At 41.5% G+C, this 20,792-nt stretch overlaps 1 protein-coding gene across 1 annotated transcript in view; it reads left to right on the top strand.

The window, feature by feature from the left end:
- TET2 (tet methylcytosine dioxygenase 2) overlaps nt 1-15,561 on the top strand; it is a 74,249-nt gene extending 58,688 nt beyond the window's left edge. The window contains exons 4-10 of the mRNA XM_055794571.1: nt 548-641; nt 1,772-1,980; nt 2,797-2,947; nt 5,118-5,207; nt 7,745-7,882; nt 9,273-9,633; nt 10,847-15,561. Of these exons, the coding sequence (XP_055650546.1) occupies nt 548-641; nt 1,772-1,980; nt 2,797-2,947; nt 5,118-5,207; nt 7,745-7,882; nt 9,273-9,633; nt 10,847-12,252 (2,449 nt within the window). The 3' untranslated portion in view covers nt 12,253-15,561. The remainder of the gene's footprint in view (nt 1-547; nt 642-1,771; nt 1,981-2,796; nt 2,948-5,117; nt 5,208-7,744; nt 7,883-9,272; nt 9,634-10,846) is intronic.
- Nucleotides 15,562-20,792: the final 5,231 nt, after the last annotated feature.

Genomic DNA, 20,792 nt, shown 5'->3' with positions numbered 1-20,792 from the left:
CACCTGGTGTTCCCAATGCCATATAGAAGTCAGGCAGAAGTAAATAAGTAATGATTTATGAGCAGATGATAAAGGAAATTAATCACAACTTAACTGATTCACACTGTATCCAAACCAGAAACAAGCACAGAAAATTAATAATGAATACTGCATGCCAGCTGTTCCGTGACAACATAATTATATACATTTCAGAGTAACAACTTTAACCCAGAAATTAAAGAAAAATGTGAAATTCATGCCCAAAATAGAGAGACTTAAAGTCCACTTTTCAAAATTTCATCTATAAATTCTCTACAGCAACAGTTAAAAGATTTGGGAATATTAATGTGATATGGATCATTTTTACTCATGCATGATGAGTTAAAGACATTTGCCCCTTTCAACATATCAATCCACCACTATAATAAAATCAGCAAGATAAACCGCATTGCACATCCCTCCCCCTGTAATACTCAGTGTTTAAGACTAGCAAATGTGCTCCATTCTTTTCAGTGTTCATGCAGAACCAAATGAATCTCCTTACTGTACATATTTTTGTTTGTTTAAGATTTGGACAGAAGGGTAAAGCTATAAGGATTGAGAGGGTTGTCTACACTGGGAAAGAAGGCAAAAGTTCTCAAGGATGTCCAATTGCTAAATGGGTAAGTGATGTACACAAATGTTAAGACTAATCTAGTTCAGTATGATGGTTCATGTAAGCAGACAGCAGTGACATGTCCTGTTAGCTGACACTGTGAAATTTAATACAACCCAACAGCAGCAGTACCACAGGGTGCCTGTAGCCTGCTCCCACCCCTGTCTCTCACACTCCGTTTACTTGTTGCACAGAAAATGGCAAGAATAAAATTTGGCTTAAAGATATGAAAACCTGAGAAGGAAGGCAGCTTCACTTAGATTTAAGATTGACACCACCATACGTTCTTATTGCTGTTTAATTGTAGCTTACAAGTAAGTCCAATAAGTGCACTCCCAGTTCAAGAGGGTCCTTAGGACACCCTCTTAGCAAACACTGTCATACTTTGGCAGAAATTACCAAGTAGTTTGGGTAGGCTCATGAAATATACAGGATGAGGAAAAACTGATACATGATTATAGTCTTTATGCATGCCAGACTGCACCTTTTTTTTCAGCAATACCCACAGTAGCACAAGCACTGAGAAGGACAGTCTTATTTGAACAACATCTGCTGCTTTCCTCTCATCGCTGTAATCATTGTATGTAGCAAGGGCAGGTCACAAAACTGAGTGGCTCGCTGATCGTGGGTTTAACTGCTTAGGTTTGTGAGGGAAGGGGAGGGATCTCCCATGTCCAGTTATTTAGTCCCTGCCTTTCCCTGCACAGCTCCTGCCCCTAAGCACAGGTGTCCACCATCCAGCTCTGCGCAGGGAGGGATCTCGCTGCTCACTTCCTTTTGCCTACTAATTGAACCGGGCCGCTTGTACCATAGTGCAGGTTCAGTAGAGGATTCCTGCTGAAGCAGAGCACGTGGCGTACCTTTACAAAGCTGGTTTCCACCACCATGGCTTTCCATGCCAGCAGTCAAGTTTAGCCACTTAAGAGTCAGCTTCATTAAACAGAAAGGGTAGCCCTGGCCCAGATCATTAAATGAGAAAAATGGAACAAGTTGCCAGAAACAAAGAGGAAGACAGCAGCAGAAGTAACCTCCCCACACATGCACTAATGCTGAGGTTTCCTACTCTCTTGTTCTTCACATTAAGAAACGCATTGTTTGTGTTGGGGCTCCGGGGTGTGTGTGTTGCTGTGCATGCAGGTAGTCCGCAGAAGCAGTCAGGAGGAAAAGCTACTCTGCTTGGTGCGTGAGCGAGCGGGCCACACGTGTGAGACGGCTGTGATCGTGATTCTTATCCTGGTCTGGGAGGGAATCCCCACAAGCCTAGCCGACAAGCTCTACTCTGAACTCACGGACACCCTGAGGAAGTATGGCACACTCACGAACCGGCGGTGTGCCCTGAATGAAGAGTAAGTGGAACAAAGTGTATGCTCGTCCATCTTGCAACCCCACCTTCTGCCTCAGACCTGGCACCCCCCATGATGCTATTACCCTGAAATACGCGTAACCTTTCCAACTGTCTCGGGCAGTTTGAAAATCCACAAACCTTGTGAGAAAAGCAAAGTAAATGTTCTTATAAATCAGGGAAAAACATGTTCCCGGAGTTGTGAAGCATCTCAGTATATTTAAAGGAAGAGATCTCAGCAGGGCCCAGGACAGCAGATACCTCAATCTTGAAATAAAAGCTAGATGCACTAAATCATATTGTAAGCCTACAGAAGCTAGCCTGAATCTAAATAAATTGCACTATATTGTTTTCCCATATCTTTCTGATAGCAAAGAACATTCAAACCAAAATTAACATGTCTATCACTGTAGGTTACTTTGGCTTCATGGCTAGAGTCATATTTCAGGAGTAACTGCTTAGCTGCTGTCAGAAGGCTCCCACATTCTTGCAAAGCCATCAGCGTGTGCCCCTTTCAGATACCATAACAATCACTACCTACCACGCAAACATTCCCTCTTTCGAGCAAAGCCAGGTTCCTCACAGAAGTGTAGAAACCCCATAGTCCTTGCTTTGCAACCATGAAATTATTAACTCCGATAAATTATTCACTCCGATAAATTCTTCTGTTATAATGCATATGCCTTCCTCTTTCATTTCTTCATTATTTACCAATGGAAGACAATCCAAGACGAATGATTCCCCAGAGCACTGGCAGAATACTGATGCCCGCTGCAGGAGTGCCCCTTGCTGCTAACAGCCATATTCTCTTATTTTTCAGACGGACTTGTGCATGTCAAGGGCTGGACCCTGAAACTTGTGGTGCTTCATTTTCCTTTGGTTGCTCCTGGAGCATGTACTACAATGGTTGTAAGTTTGCCAGAAGCAAGATTCCAAGAAAGTTTAAGCTGATGGGGGATGACCCAAAAGAGGTTGGTGTCCATTTCTAAAATGAGCCTCATTTGCAAGGAAATGTTTTCTGTCACTCTGCAAACAGAGATACAGTACAAGAGACCAGGGGCCAGAGCCCTGCCTGAATGGCGTACATGTAGGGTAATTAAATAACTGCCAGACAAAACTGATTGATTCCAGTTGCTGAGCCAGCTGAATTGACTGTCCAAATTCTGACAGCTGGTAAAAGCCCTGAGACTTGAAACCATGTTTGCAGGCTTTCACAATTAGAGGAGAGGGCATGGCCTGAATAATTGTGGCTGCATTAGGTTTGCAATCGGGCAATCCCCGGTGGCGGAGCAGGAGGTTTACCAACTGAAGGCACATAACATTGCAACTGGGGACCAGAGCAGACTGCATGGAGACAAACATGATGAAACGCTGAGGTGACAATAGGAAGAAGAGGATGGGAAGTCTACATACAGTCCTTCCCCACTGAATAGTTTCCAGACTGGGCTCTGTGCTACAGCAAACTGGCAACTGTTTAAAGTGAGTCAGAGTAATTAAAAAAAACATTGACCTTAGCCCGGGCACAAGATACCTGTGACATTACAACTGCAGCGACTCCTGGACACCTCTAGCTAGTCATGTGTCTGGGAGGCTCCAATGGCCCAGCCTGTTTTTTGGCAAGCACGTGCGGATTTAGTCCCTTGCTTGTGTACTGACACATCAGTCCACAACTTTCACTGTATCCTGGTGTCTTTCTTACACAAATCCAAGCATTTCTTTCATGTGATCAGACAGCCAGGTGCTTCTGCGTCCTATGGCCTGGGCTGACAATAGCACACTATTTAGAATATCATCATAATTAACACACAGTTTTCCCACATTCCCCACTGCTCTTCTCTGACCCTAAAAATTACAGAATAGCTCTCCTTAAATCATGCTGTGACACAAAGCCTTCTTTATCATAGCCTGCAGTCCTAAACCCCCTAAATTTTCTAAGCTGGGTACCTGGCCAGAGTCTACCGTGCCACGCTTCCAGCTTACGTTCTTGGACTTACTTCCCGTGGCAGCCAGATCTGGGCAGGGAAGATGCTTTTACACTCCAGTCTTATTCCCACACAAAGCCGGGGGCAGCCAAAGCATGCATCCAGACCAGCGGCTGGGTCCCATAGCGCTGACACAGTTATAGACAAAGCAAATAGGATCCTCTCCAATGAAAACCAGAAGTAACATTTACAAATGGTAACCTACAGGCCATACAAAAGGTCCAAGTTCTAGCAGCAGCCACAAGGTCACAGCAAGTTATTTTTGACAAATTCATAACGTCATTTTGGAATCCCAATCTCGGATATAGTCCCATAGTAGGAAATACAAACTTTTAACGCATGAAACACATCTCTCAAACCCATAGGTTTTTCACAGCCATTCACATGCTCCTATAATAGAAAAACTCCTAAAACCAAGTATACCACTCCAGTATGCCACTGTTCTTTATGCACTTGAAATTAAAAATAAGGGCCTCGTCTAAGCAAGTTTTTGAATTTGGGATTCTCGTCCTAAGAGGATGGGAACAACTTTGGGGAATGTTATTGGAGTACTTAATTTTTAAAGAACCCTTCATATTCAGAGCTCCTTCAAGAAGAGATGTGGTCATTCTTATGTCCGTATCACTAGACACATCCACAGTTCTTCATTGCTTAAGAACTGGGAACTTTCTGAAGTATTTACATAATTTTAAATTGCTGCATGAAAAGGTATTTCACTGCATTGAAGCGCTGTCGTTGCAATGTGCAAAACCCTTAAATTAAATGGACGGACCATTCTGATATTTTTTCTCTCAAACCTTCTGAAGAGTACTACTTTTCCCAAAACTCCAATAGGGAAAATAATGAGGATCATCATACTTGGATCTAAAAAATCTCCATGTTACAGCATGTGATTCTTCTTCACATAAACCAGATTTATAGTATGTGATGTCCTCTTGCAAGGATCACACCATACTGCTTTACTGCATCACTTTTTAAAGGGTGTGAAACAGTAAAATTAAAAGAAGATTCACAACAGTTACTGTCTAAACAAGAATGATAATGATCTAGGCCTTTACACAAGTAGCAGTGTGAACATAATTGTGTAAAGACCTTCACTTCTTAGATCCCCTACATACAGCATGGAAATGTCATTGAACTCTATTTCATCTCCTAACAGGAAGAAAAACTAGAATCCAATTTGCAGAATCTGTCAACCCTTATGGCACCTACCTACAAGAAGCTTGCACCTGATGCATATAACAACCAGGTATGCTGGGGAAAAAAGGAACTGGAGCAGTCATGCAAATAATCTGATTTTTACCATGCTTCTCAATGCTTCAGTCTTGCACCAAACCATTATGTACTTTTTGTGCCAGCATTTCTTTGACATCAGAGTAAAGATGAATGGAAATCAGCAATTCCACTTAAAATGCTTTCAAAAGTAAAACTAGCAGAATTTGGTCCACTAAATAGAACTAATCGTTTCACCTATATCAACACAATAAAATTGCTTCACACTTGAGCAGAACTCTTTAGCTCTACAACACAAATTTCTGAATTTAATGAGTCACCAGCCTATCTAGCAAAACAGCCATGACGATGGTGTGAGATTGGCAACAGTGCCAGAAGGCAGAGTCCTGAAGCCACAGTTTCAGTTCTGCTCTCTCAAGTGGCAGATTAATTTTCTTTTCTCCAAAACAGCCATTACAAGCATACTTTTAAAGCAAAGTTTCATATTTGAACACACTCAGCCCTGCATATGCACACAAGTGCTTGCACCAGCCTCCCTGCATGAGGGGATCATGCGCGCATATTTTTTGTGAAGCAGTGTTCACAGATAGTAGCACATTCAAAGCTTTTATGAGGTTCCCAGTGTGGCTGTCTTTCAGCTGCACTCCTTTACCAAATGTCTTTCAGACATTTGCATCAAAATTTGATAGCATAGCCCTTGCAGACATGTAACTATTGGCCTTCGTTTTCATTGCTCTGGTTCACTTTTAGAAAGTCAAAGAACTGACAGTCTCCAAACTACTGCAAACTATGACATCTTCTTTTTTGCCTGTTGACAGCATTATGCTGTAGCAACCAGCACAAGACATTTTCAACTGTAATGGAAACAATAAACTAACCAAACCTGTCCATTTTTATTTGCATAAAACTCACTCTTTACTGCATATTTAGTAGCAACTAGATAGGGTAAGCAAATTCAGTATGGACTTACCCAATTTCACTTACCTGATCAGATAATGTTTGGAGGCTTATTGTGGAGGAAGCTGTGGCCATGTGCCCACTAGCTCTGGTTATCTGTCCAAATATCTGAGAGACATTCTGCAAGAGAGGAAAGAAAGAGGAAGAAAAAAAAATGAGGGGGTGGTGAACAGTGAAATGGTTCTTGGCTTGGGCAACTTTTCTTTTCCCACAAAAATTCACAAAAGAACTTTTATCCATGTAAGCCATGGTCCTGTCTGACACTTGTTGAAAATAAATGCTTTTACAAGTTTCAATTTTTACCTTGTGCAATAAGCCATGTGTATAGTTTGGCCTGTTTCACGAGTTTCGTGCAGACCTTGTATTTGTGTGGAAACCCTGGGCAAGCTACTGCCAGTGGTTTTAAAGAGGCCTGGTTTGTATGGTATTGTAAAAGGTTCTAAAACCAAAAAGCCCTAAAATCAATCCCCCTTTAAATCCTGAAAAGAAATTCCAGATTCCCAGATTTATTCTAACCCAAGTCTGGATTGCTACTGGGTTAAAATCTAGCATTGGGAAGGGTCTGGTTTTCCAACTGGATCCAACAGAACGTCTCGGAGAACAGTTGCACAAGAATACTTCAAGCAGACACTTACAGTATGGCTAACATTTCAGACCACTCTAGTTTAATTCCAAAGAAGTTTTCATGCTTCAAGTTTTGTTCTGCTTTTATTTTCAGATTCCAGGGAAGTAAATATCCCAGATCTTAAAAATATGTGAGCAAACTAGTCATCTTTTTAGTGATCTTGGATCAAGACTTGGCAAAACCTCTAATTTCACCCTAACTTAAAATGGGATCCATTAAGTTCCATTCAGAATTGCATTCACTTGAAAGGTTCAGGAATTTTGGCAAAGCATTTTACAAATGTGGTTTTATTTTTCATTTTCTAAATAAAATCTGAAACTGTCATTTGTCTCAGGCTTGATCTTCCATTACAGAATTCTTTCTTTTTGTGTAAGGTTTATTGTTGTATTATGAACTCTTGTAAAGCTGCTTAGTAGTGAGCGCATGGGTAGAAGGCACTGTCTTGACTGAATTATATCTCTTTTTCATCTTTTTCATGTACTTAAGTCCTCGTGAAATATATGTTTAGCATGCCAAAATATCACAAATCAAAAAGCAAATTATTATTTTTCATGAAGTCATTCTGAAGTCAGTTTTCTAAAGCCATTTTCCCTTAATAGCTTGGTATATTTCCAGTCTACACAAACACATCACTCTTACCGTGCCAGATGCTGAAACCATGCACTGCATTTGTCATGTAAAAACACCAACCACTGGCAGAGAATCAAAAGTAACACGCAAGGAAAAGTATTGTTGGCTAATTTCACCATCACGCCAGAGACAGAAGGTAACAGAGAACAAAGCAGCAAGGAATGAAGTATCAATATGGAATTGCCATCAAATTGCTTGATTTTATTTGCCTTCAAGATCCGTATGTTGCCACCTCCAAGATGTTAGGAGGCTTGCATGTTGTCACAGTGGAGCGTTCAGTGCTAATTCCATGTGCTGAAACATCCAGTTGAGTTGAAGTGGTACCTGTCATCTCTTTCCAGATAGAGTATGAACACAGAGCACCTGAGTGTCGCTTGGGTTTAAAAGAAGGTCGCCCATTCTCAGGGGTTACTGCCTGCCTGGATTTTTGCGCTCATGCTCACAGAGACTTGCACAATATGCAGAATGGGAGTACATTGGTAAGTCCATGATGCATATAACCTCGTTACTCCAGCACCAATTTCATACATTTAATTCATTATCCCCCGTCTGTTTAAATTTATACTTGCATAACACAGATTGCTAAAAAAGGAATATTAAGCAGTAATTCAGCTAACTTATTACCCCCTACACAATTTTTCATTCAAATGAATGCAACTTTTGGTCTATTAAAGAAACGTTTAATATAAAACTGGTAAAAGCAAAACCATGGTGACAATGGTCTCAACAGGGCTGAAATGCCTGTTTCAGTGTTCCTGGCACAGTAGTTTATATTTATCCTCTCGAAAGACTCTTTTTCTAACAACTTTGGATTATATCTTCTAATAAAATAAAAACGGAAACAAATAACTTCTTTCCAGGAGAGTTTTGGAAGTTGTGAATTTCATTCCTGCTTGGGATGACCAGAAAGCCTGCAAGCCTTGGCATCCTTTGTATTGTACATGCACCCTTTACTCTCTTCAGTTCTGGTCTCTAGCATGTACAGCAAACGTTCTGCAGAAGATACCAGAAAAATGCGCTGGTTTTCATTGAGTATTGGATTATTTCTGTTCCCTGCCTACTCTCTCTGTGACAATACATTTGGGGTAAACATGAGAAAGAATAATCGTAATTACGACCAAAGAGACTACCTACATTTTACTTCTAACTGAATTTTTCCAGTTTCCAGGGTCTGACTTAATTGTCAAGTCCACCACCACCAATACAATATGTATTTCTAGCTGAGCTTTCTTCCTAAAAACTGGCTGATGCAATGGTTTTGCTACAGAATATGTCTGTATCAGCATCTTTTTCCACTGAGATCCTCCCAATACCTGTTTTAGCTGGAGCTAATACAATTAGTATGCTGCATGACACAACAGTAACTTCCTTAAATTTTATTAAATTACAGTGACTTGCTCCTTTGCAAAGTTCTGGAAGTTGCCATTGTAAGGGGGTGTGAGACACAATGGCAGTTATGTTACATTGCACAGTATTTGTAATAGGTAGCTAGCTAACATATTATAGTGAAAAAATCTTCAGCAAGTGCAAAGTCCCAGGTTCCACTGTTTTAGCTCTCTAGCCATGGTACAATGCATCACGGTTTATTTTACATTAGGGTAGTCCCTAACTATACTGTCCAGTTCACCACAAGTACAAGAAATAGCTACGTATACCTTCTGTTTCTATTAACGTTGTCCAACAGAGCAATGGAAGAAATGAAATTGCAGGCTTGTTGTGACATGCATAAATTGCACAGAAACTTACAAATGGCTTGCCAGATGCTGACGCTGACAGTGGCAGGGCAGGGTCAAATGCACAGGCTAGTATTTCAGATCTCCTCTTCTCAGACTGGTTTGAGAAAGTTACTCTAACACAACTTTCCAACAGGTTTGCACACTAACTAGAGAAGACAATCGTGAAATTGGCCAAACACCAGAAGACGAGCAGCTCCACGTGCTCCCGTTATACAAAGTCTCTGATGTGGATGAGTTCGGAAGCACTGAAGGCCAGGAGGAGAAGAAGAGGAATGGCAGCATCCAGGTCCTTACCTCCTTTCGCCGAAAAGTAAGGATGTTAGCAGAGCCCGTTAAGACGTGTCGGCAAAGGAAGCTAGAAGCAAAGAAAGCAGCTGCAGAAAAGCTTTCCTCTTTGGAGAATGGGTCTAGCAAAGCTGAAAGAGATAAGACTGCTGCAGCACGCAACAAGCAAGGCAACTCTGAGGCGGCAGGTCATGCAAAGCAGCTAGCAGGTAAACACGTGAATCTGATGGGGATCTTTATCAACAGTGGTAAGCTTCCTAGAAATCAGGGACATTTATAATGAGTCTCAAGAAAACCATTATTCTCAGCCCAAGAACATTTTAAAGTAAAAAGGAAAGAGAATTCTTGAAAGTAAATATCAATATTGTATATTTCTGATAGAAATCTGGTGCTTTTGCAAACTCTGCTTGCCATCCAGTGTAATGTAAAGTACCTTTAAAAGACTAGTAGTGCTAGAAACCATGAAGACAAGTGTGGGATGCTGCTGCCAAAGAAAGAATGACCTACACATCACTCACTGTTTGCCACTGTTACAGAGAACCTCCTAATTTGAGGGGGATTCAAGCCTAACCTTGTTACCACCATTCGCGCTCTGCTTCAAGACCAAAAGTAGAACAGGTTTTTCCATAGCAGAGTAAGAGTTTAAAAATCCACTTAACAAGCCCTGGCAGCTTTCATCAGTAGATTTGAGAGCCCCGAGTAAAGCAGTTCATCGGGACTGTTTTATTGTTACAGCAAGTTTCTTAGAGAGGAAAAGAATCATATACCCAAGGGCACCCAGAAGGTCACTGAAATGCCTATGAATAGAAGTCAGCTGTCCCATGACCCAGGCTAGGGTTGTAACCATTAAACAATGCCATTTCACTTTAGTGAATGATGGTTTTGCTCATACGTCTTCAGTTAATCTCACTTGTTACTGAACTGTTCTATCAGTGAATGTCACTGTTGGTTTTCTGCATAAAGCTAGGGAAACTTTTTTGAGAGAATTCTATTAATATAGATGAGAAGAATTATTTATTCTTGGGGAAAAGAAGGTCACCTTGTGCATGGCTGTTTGGGAGCGCTTTGATGCTGCGTTTTATGGGCTACTTAAATGATGATTCAACTCTTTGGATTTTGTTCATGTGACTCTGAACAGATTGCACTGTCTTCTTTTTCCCCATTGCCACTAGCATCTGATCTCACTGGATATGTGCCAAAATGGATGAGTAGCCCTAGTATTTATTCAGCATCTTCAAGGATGGTATTTGAGATATGAGAAAGGGAACCTCTGTTAATGTATCATGTGATACACTTTCCTTAGAAATTTTAACGATATGTATCATGAAAAGTCTATAAAGTATGCAGTTTGTTGGTTTGGTGTGGTTTTTTTTTTAGAAAAAGCTTGTTTGTTGTGTGTTTTTTTTCTTTTCACATCTACAGATCTTTTACGTCTTTCAGGACCAGCCACACAACAACAGCAGCAGCAGCATCCACAGCGCACTCTCCCTAACCCTCAGTCGAATCCCGTTAACTCTTACTCGGGTTCAGGTTCTGCAAATCTCTATGTAAGGTTGCCTAATCCAGCCAGTGCTTATCCAAGCTCTTCATACACTTCAGATCCCTATGGAGGGTCCAGTCCCATGAACCTCTACACAACCTCATCACAGCCTGTGGGGTCATATTTGAATTCTTCCAGTCCCATGAACCCTTATTCAGGATCGTTAAGTCAAAATAACCAATATCCACCCTACCAATGCAATGGAAACATACCTATGGACAACTGCCCCTCTTACTTGGGCTCCTACCCTTCCCAGCATCAGCACGTGGACCTGTATAGTTGCCAGAGTCAAGAGCATATGTCTAAACTAAGCCTACCACCCATTCAAACATTATACCAGCACAGGTTTGGGAATAACCAGAGTTTTGGTCCCAAGTACTTGAATTATGGAAACCAAAATATGCAGGTAGACTCCTTCAGTAATTGCACCATTAGACCAAATGTACACCACGTAGGGTCTTTTTCCTCTTACTCCACCCATGAGGCTGACGGCCATTTTATGGAGGTTGCTTCAAGGTTAAAATCCAATCTGAGTAATCCAAGCATGGATTATGCCTCCACGAGTAAAACCAGTGAACATCATCAAGTGCAACCCCCTCCACACTTAGCACATGATTACCATTCTGCTCCAAGTATGTTTAGTGGTCCTCCTAATTCACTGCACCTCCAAAATAAGGAGAGTGAAATGATTTCACATGCAGTTAACGGTTTGTCTAACATGCTTCCAGGTCAAAATCATGATAGGACTACTCCCCAGGGTGGTTTAGATAAAACTGAAGTGCTAAATCCAGAAAAAGCAGAGGATCCTGATGATGTCTGGTCAGATAGTGAACAGAGCTTTCTGGATCCAGAAATTGGAGGAGTAGCAGTTGCTCCATCTCATGGGTCAATTCTCATAGAGTGCGCAAAACGTGAGCTCCACGCAACGACTCCCTTAAAAAACCCCAACAGGAACCACCCCACCAGAATATCCCTTGTCTTTTACCAGCACAAGAGTATGAACGAGCCAAAACATGGTCTGGCTCTGTGGGAGGCAAAGATGGCTGAGAAGGCAAGAGAGAAAGAAGAGGAATGTGAAAAGTATGGTCCAGACTACGTGCCTCAGAAATCTTATGGCAAGAAAGCAAAGCGGGAGCCTGCTGAGCCACATGAACCCTCTGAGCCAACGTATGTGCGCTTCATCAAGTCTCTTGCACAAAGGACACTGTCGGTCACCACGGACTCCACAGTAACTACATCTCCATATGCCTTTACACGGGTTACAGGGCCTTACAACCGATATATCTAACTTCACACCTTTGTTGGTTACCTCATTTGAAAAAAACACCTTGTCAGTAGGATAGTTCTTTAGATTTTGGGGAAGGCAAGGGTGGAGAAGAAAACAGTGTTTTTACGAAACTCATCAGTGGAAAAAGCCTCAGCACACCAGCAGAAAGAGGTAATCTCACTAGCGCACTTACTTTCCACTGATTTTTAAGTGGTCACAGATGGCATGTAGGAAACAAGACCAAAGCATCCTATGCAAAAACAAAAACAAAACAAAAAAAGTGTTTCACAATTTACATTTGAAAACACTGGCTCCATTACTGAAAGAGGTAATCTGCAAATGGATTATTTTTTTTTCTTACAGTTTTGCACATCTGTGGCCACTTTTAATGTCATCAAGTTTGCATAGTCATGGAACAGGAGCAAAAAAAACCCTAAAAAAATAATACTGTAGTATTACAACTGCAGGAATCTTAAAATAACATCTGGTGCTGAATCTATGATGTACTGAAATACTGGAAATATGGCTTTTTAACATGCAGTTTTTACTGTAATCTTATTAGTCTCTTGATTTTATTTAACAAAGTAGATAAGTATAATACATAATGAATAGACAGCAAAACACTGAATTTGTTTGGATATTCTAAAACCATGGTGCTATCTAAGAGAATGGTGTCTTTATTTTAACAGTCCAACAGTTAATGCCTTTATAACAAAATGTCAATGATGTAGTCAAATGTTCTTCAACAACAGGAGGACCTTTTCATTCATGTATGTATTGAATTTACCTGGTGTTAAAATAAGCTTACTTTTTAACATATGGGAATTACAAAGACCTCTGGATTTTGCTCATCCAGTCAAGTCCTAGAAAAGGACAATAAAATATATAGAGAGATATTTTTTTTTAAATAGTGTTTCAAAAGCACTTTGTCTACCTAAGCTTGGCAACTTGAACAATGCTAAGGTACTAAGACATTAAAAAAAAAAAAGTTTACTTTGATTTTAAAATGCAAAGATAATTTTTTTAAACTAAAAAAAGCTTTTAAATACTTTTGTTTTAGCCATGCATCTGCTAGTGGGCTACATATCCATTTTTAATACAGTCAGTTATGGTAAAAATGGGGCTTACTGGATATAAGGGAATACTTTAGTACACAAAACACATGTTTTTCTGGTGCTCATCTCACACAGCTATACTGTAAACTGTTTTCTACAATTATTATGACAAGTTCATTGCTCAAATATGTACAGTTTTAAGGAAAGAATTTTATATTAACCACAGGTAATAATTAGCAGCATGTAACAGACTTCAACTAATTAGCTTGAGCTTCTGCTGTTTTTAAAGACCTGTATGCTCTTCAAATATTGAATGGCAGACTGCTTTTGTGTTGATAATTATGTACATTGTGGTGTAAGTCATTTCTCGGTGCAAGTGTCCTCTTTTCCAGGAAGATTGAGCAGACTGATGCCTACACAAGATGAATGAAACAGGGTTAGTTCTGTGTGATTCCGTTGATTAAATAGAAAAAAAAAAATAGGCAGCTGGCTTGCTGTGGTGGTTTTAAATCATTAATTTCTATTAAAAAAAAAAGCAGGAGAGTTGTATAGTAAATTAAATTGTAAACAAAACTTTTTTTAACGCAATGCTTTAGTATTTTAGTACTGTAAAAATATTAAATCTATATATATTTGGGTTTTGAGCTGAATTCACATCATGGTGCTACTCAGCCTGCTACAAATATATCATAATGTGAGCTAAAAAATACATTAAAAGGTTTGAGTGATGTTCCTAATTGTCATATACCTCAACACTAGTTTGGCAATAGGATATTGAACTGAGTATGAAAGTTTATATATTGTATACCATCTTTTTCCCCCAATAGCCTTTGAAAAAAAAAAACAAACAAAAAAATATAAAAAAAAATCTCTCAATACTTGACATTTTAGCAAGTATAACTTGAACTTCAACTTTTTTTTTTTTTTTTCCTAAAAATTCAGGGATATTTCAGCTCATGTTCTCCTATGCCAACGTGTCACCTGTGTGTATGTAAAGCTGATGTAGGTTAAATATATTATTCTTGGTTTTTTTGTTTTGTTTTGGGTTTTTTTCAGGGATTTAATGCTTTTCTTTTGAATCCCTTCTCTGATTTTTCTGTACATGTATTGGTGTAACTAAAACTAATTTTGTAAATTCATTAGCTTTTTATTGTCATGAAAGTGTTTAAGAGATTTAGAATGTTTTGCCTGTTTCAAATAAACAAAAACAAAGTAGAATGCACTGAGCTGATTAAAGGGAAAAACGTAAGGCAGGGGTTTGGCAAGTGACTGTTTGCTAGAGTTGTTCAAGTCACTCTCTAAACAAGGCTTCTTGGATACTGTAATGAATAAAATAAAATATAAAAAAGGTACAGTCTGTACAAGGGCTTCCCTAAACATACAAACCTCCATGTCCCAGATGTATCTTGTGCAATATACTGTAAGATTAAGTTTGGTCAAAAGAAATTTTGTCTAACAGAATCACAACCTAACTCGAGTAAATCAAAGGAGGCCTTTGGGTTTAATGGTCAAATATTTATTATGGCAATTTGGGGTTTTAATTTTCAGTCTGTGACTTTACCCACTGCATTGAAACAAAAGTTTCGCCTTTAAAAAAAAAAAAAGATGGTTATATGTCAGATTAATTAAATCATTATAAATCTTCATTTTTTCGGTGATTTTTTTTTTTAATTCCTATATTATTCATGTAATCCATAGTAGATGTTTGGTTAATATGCCATGCACCGTCATTTGCCAAACTGCTGGCAGCAGGAGCAGGAAGCTTAGCTGGTGAATCAGTTTTGTATTGTAAATACCCGAACTGTAATTTTTGGTGTACAGAACCCTGCCTCCGTTGGAACGAATGACAAAGCAGACATAAAATTGCTTGTATAGGATTATCAGGTTGACTATAGCCATACTTGAAGATGCTTCTGAGTGGTGTCAACTTTACTTGAATGAATTTTTCATCTTGATTGACGCACAGTGGTATAAAGTTCACTTCTAAAGCTGGTGGTTAACTTGTGTAGGAAACTTTAGCAGTTTGACACTAAGGTAATGAACTTCTGTGTGCATTTTCTATGCTTATGTTCTTTTTTTTTTTTTTACTTCAGTTTCATTCATTTTCATGAAATGTTTGGTATGTCTATAAAAAGAATCTGAGGATGGTTATAAATACTGTAAGTATTGTAATGTAATGCAGGTTATTTGAAAGCTGTTTATTATTATATCATTCCTGATAACGCTGAGATGTGGGTGTTTTTAATAAAATTTATATTTATTTAATGCACTCTAAGTCTGTCTTGCAGAACCTTGTCTTTCCTTGCCATTTTTATCAGCTGACAGAAAAGCCAGCACAGTGAAACATGGCCCCTAGTACCAGCCGCGGGTCAAGAGCCCCAGGAGAACTGGGCGATGGTTAGGGGGCCAGGAAAACTGCTAGCTTGGGGAACTTAGAGTTAAAACTGTTGAGAAACAGAGGAAGTTGCATGCTTCAGCAGCTTAGAAATCAGTTGGATCGACTGACATACGAGCACAACCCAAACTTTTCAACGAAGCAGGCCCACACACCCACACGGGTTTAGCCCACCTCCATCTTCCCCGACTTCATCACACTCAAATGAAATGCATCGCTAGGAACTTCAAAACAGGAGATCTAGACATCATATTTATTCCTAATTCTGCTTTGACTCCTTTGACTCTTGCTTCTAACGGGCTGGGACGCCAGCTACAAAGCCCAGGCTACTGCTCAATAAAACCTGTGTTTAAAGTGAAGGCGGGTGGCATTTTTATGGGCAGGAGAAGGGTGCAGAGCATCACTGCTGTTTTCCTGCTAGTGTTTGTGGACACAGATGAATATGGCTTATTCACTGTTGGAATTTCCTCACTGCTTGAGTAACAGCCAGAAACGCACACCTGGCAGAGGCCGGACAAGAGGGACGCTCTAGGGGTTCATTGTTTTTTTGGGGGGTATTTATCTGTTTATGTATTTTTCAGTCGATTTCAAATTACTCCCAAACAGTGGGATACTCCAACAGATAGTAGTATTGCACCAGGAGAAGGTTTAGATTGGACATTAGGAAAAATTTCTTCACCAGAAGGGTTGTCTAGCATTGGAACAGGCTGCCCAGGGAAGTGGTTGAGTCACCATCCCTGGTGGTATTTAAAAGACATGTAGACGTGGCACTTAGGGACATAGTTTAGCAGTGGACCTGGCAACGTTAGGTTTGTGGTTGGACTCAATGATCTTAAAGGTCTTTTCCAACCTAAATGATTCTATGATTAAAAAAAATAAAAGCCCAAAACCTCATGTATAATCGAAATCACACATAATCTAGAGAAAAGCAGAAGCAACAAGAAAGCCTCTCTGATTTGCTACCAGGACATATGTTCTTGCAGACAAAAGCTTGTTTTCATGGTCCCTTCTTTTAACTTCAAGGGGTATCAGGACAGAACCCTGAAATCATCTTTTCTGTGTTAACAGACAGAAACTGCTCTCTCCACAGCTGCAAAATGTTTCTGTAACGATTGGTACTTGAAAGCTTTTCAAGCTTTCTTTTTGAAGACCCTAAGTTTGTCGTCAGCCCTGCTTACCCCATCCCTCAGTGTCATACACCTCAGGGGAGCCTCCCTACACACCCTACATTCATACAGCTATGCATCTCGGGGAACAGTGATTTAAAACTCAAAAAATCTGTAACGTTCACCCCTGGCTCTCAGCGTATTCCCAGCTGGGAATGCCTCGAGGCAGGCTAGCACGCTGCAGCAGCCAAGTGTTGCTCTTTTCTGTGCGCAGGTGCACTTTAATATGTCAGACAGCTGGAACCGACAGATGCACGGCTTTAACAAAGGTCTGTCACCCCTTTAGCCTTCCCCGCATAAACCCCTGCTGCTAACGAACATCCCCACTGGCTGCCTTTCAACGTAAGCAGCTCCCTCCCCAGCGCACTTTGACAGACCTTGCTTCAGAGGTGCCACTAGCATTGGCACAACCGCTCCCAGCCAAGGCCGAGGCCAAACCTACCTGCTGGGCTGTCCCCGAGGCAAGGGCGGTTTGCTCGTGTGCCTCAGGTGGCTGTGACCAAGGCACCGCGCGCCCTCGGTGCCCCAACCACAGGCTGCTTGCCCTGATAAATCAGTCGCCACTGCGGGTGCCCAGCAGAGCATCCGGCCCCCAGGGGTAGCTTCTGCCTTGCCCTGCCTCTCCTCTTACCCACCTGTCCCGTTGTTTTCTGCCTTTCGACATCTCACAGAGAGGGCAATGCCACTTTTTTATGGGAACGACTGAAAAGCCTGTGATGACCAACCAAACCAGGGAAAAAAAAAACAAAAAAAAAACAACACAGGCAAACTTTAAGAGCGACAGGTGATTGTGCTCAAAGATACAGAAAAGTATCAGCACGGAAGGGTGGGGAAAAGGAAAAAAAACCACACTTAAACGTAAGAATGTATTTTTGGAAAGGTGCCTTACAGAAGGCACAGCAGGCATTAAGAAGTGGTGGGTAATGGTGGTTTCTCCGTATACACATTTTCACCACTACTTTCAAATACGAATTTGGAAATAAAAAAAAAAACAAAAAACAAAAAACCAACTCAAATCCTTTCACTCAAGTAAGACTCAAAGCAGGGGAACAAGACCTTTGATTTAAATGTCAACCTGTGGTTTACACCTAGCTGCAAAACAGAGCTTATAGAAACACACCTTCTCTTGCCTGTAGCCTGTTCGGAACAGCAGGGCACCGTGCCTGCCAGCAGAGCTGCAAGGCAGGGCTCCCCGTTACTTCTGCACTTGCATGACAAGCCTCATGCCTAACTCAGTGAATCTTGCTGATAGTCCAGCAGCACAAAGATTAGAATTGGTAGATATCATCATCTCAGCAGTAAATTAATACTCTGCTATTTAACTGACATAGTAACCTTTTTTTTTCCCTGAAAAACATGCATCTGTCAAGTTTCTGTTACACTCAGCTATGTTTACCTAATGCAGACACAACTAGTAATTTTGAGGCACTCAGTGAAGGAACATTTTGTCTCAGAGGACTGACAGTTTTACCCCCACCACCCTATAGAGCCACAGTGACAGCTCTTCCTCCATCACTCTGTGTGAGCCATTTCATTTTTCAGCTAAGTTTATGTATTAAGTGGGTTCCTTTACCTTGACCTGTAAATGATTCCCTAAGTTCATTTAGTTAATGCAAATACTGTACCTTGAGGGATTCTTGCAGAACTTACAAATAAGTCAGTCAGCTCCATGTTTTAGTTGCCCCACCTCTAACCAGCAAAGGGAATCACTGATGGGCATGAGGTTAGCACAGGAAGTGTTGCTGATTTAAAGAAAAACAAAAATACTTGTGTTTAGAGGGAAGAAAAACCTTATACTGGGGTAAGAAAGTGAGAAGAAGGAGGAAAAGGTCTATTAAAGGTCTCCCTCCCTCCAGATTTGGAGCCTGCACCTCTTTCTTTCAGATGCAGGAACAAGGCACCACTCTCTCCCCCAGAACATCTTGCCACTAATTCCATGGTTTGAACACTCACAGCCTTGACATCCAGGTCCTCCTTGCCCAAACAGATTCCAGGGCACCATCTTACAATACTTAAAATACTCCAGGATACACACAGGCACATCACATCAGCCCCCATCCTTCCCACGTCATGTAAAAATCTACTCCAAATCGTGATAGGAAGGAGTGGGGGGAAGAAGAGCCTGCTGCTCCACTGCCTTTGAAGATGGGGTTTAATCATCAGTGTAACAACAGTGCCACTCTCTTGATTCATAGTCCCCACAAACACAGCACTGGCTGCTGGAGTAGGCCGCGAGGGGGGTTGCAGATTTGGTTTTTTCTTCTACCATCCAGACAAGCTAATCAATTAAACCTGTTTCTCCCACTCAGGATTTGCTTCAACTAGCACATTAAATACTTCGTTTTCGTAGTATTTGACACAAGGAAAACCATCCCAGGGTAAGCGCATTTCCTTCTAATGTCATGGCAACACAGCTGTACACTCCTAAATCGTCGCAGAAGAGCCAGCCCCATGCCTGGCAGGAGCAGCTTGGGATTGAGGTTCAGCTTCCATTTAGCTTCCACTGCATTAGTGACTGGAACCTCATTGGATTTTCAGGCGTAATCATCTTCCTCTTCTTTTTCTGCTCCTGTTGTGATTATTTGTAAAAATGACAGCACCATTATCTTCTTGTATGTAAGCCTTCGTACAGACCACTTTGGTAAAGGGATTTAACTGGAGGGGATGGCTTAAAAGTGCAGTCTGCTCTGAAAAGGGACGGGGGAAGTGGCATCCTGGGGCTCCCAGTCCGCGTTTCAATTATTGTTGTAGCTAATGGGCCTGATTTGGAAGGGCGGTGGCATTTTCCCCCATCTATCCTTCCCCAGACAGATGCAACAGATCTCCTCTGACCAGCCCTTCTCCCCACCTGTGTAGTCCTGGTGCTGCTGACATTTGTACAGGCATAAAGCCGGTCAGATGGCAGGAGTCCAGTTCTAATTAATGGGAGCAAATGGTTTGCTATAAACAGAGGAAGGGTTGGCATGGGGGGAGGTGACAGATGTCAAGCAAGGGGAAAACATCTATTAGCTGTTCCCTCCTCCACCACCACCCCCAGCACATTTGTTTTGCCTGACAGTGCTTCAGTTCAGGCCCTGGTTAAGACACCCAGACTCCGCACACGGGATCTGCATCCGAACCTTCGCGGCATCTCCACAGCCTCCCTGCGGCAGGACAGGGTGCTGGAAGGGACCGTACAAGGCAGAAATTTAAAACCTCAGGCTTGCCTGCTCTTCAAGAATTTATACAGTCTTAGAATCAGTAACCCTGGCAAATCTCTGTTTGTCTCTCTGCTATTAACACCCTCCGTACCAGAAGCAAGCACGCATTGTGTCAGAGGGCTGCGGTTTGCAGGCATTTATTCTCCCAGCAATTAAGACGAAAATGTTTGCACCAAAGCACCCCAGCATCGTTGACACAGGATGCAAACAAGAGGAGCCTGTTTCCAGCTTGACCCAGGTTGCTGCGGCACCCTGAGGCGAGCAGCGGAAGGCAGGGACCCAGGCCGTGGCACAACACACATGCCTTGCAGGGGACACCCTGGGCTCCTCCTGTCCAAAACCCCAGGCAACAAATACCAGCTGATCCAATGGTAACACAGGGGACACTCATCTGTGTGAGGACAATGACGTTGCTAGGAGGTGCCAGGTGACACCAGCCACACCAGAGCAGTACAAGGAGGAGAAGAGGGTCTGAGTTCCCACGACACTCAAATTGCCAGGTGCAAATCCCTGACACACAAGGTGACAAGGGTGAGCCTCTCTCACAGGACTACCAAGAGGACTCGGGGAACGTTTTAGATCTGTCTTGGTAATTTTCACAGCAGCAACACGCTCACATTTTACAGAAGGATTTGCGACGCAGGATTCCTAGCCCCAGCGCAGGTTTCCAGGTTAAATCAATTAAAAACCAAATGCACTTTTGTCAAGGAAACCAGCTCAAGTGTAGCCATGAGGTTTCAGAGCT

The sequence above is a fragment of the Falco peregrinus genome, chromosome 2 (genome assembly GCF_023634155.1).
Source record: "Falco peregrinus isolate bFalPer1 chromosome 2, bFalPer1.pri, whole genome shotgun sequence".
NCBI classification, from domain to species: Eukaryota; Metazoa; Chordata; class Aves; order Falconiformes; family Falconidae; genus Falco; species Falco peregrinus.
This window is presented reverse-complemented; position numbering and strand designations above follow the sequence as displayed.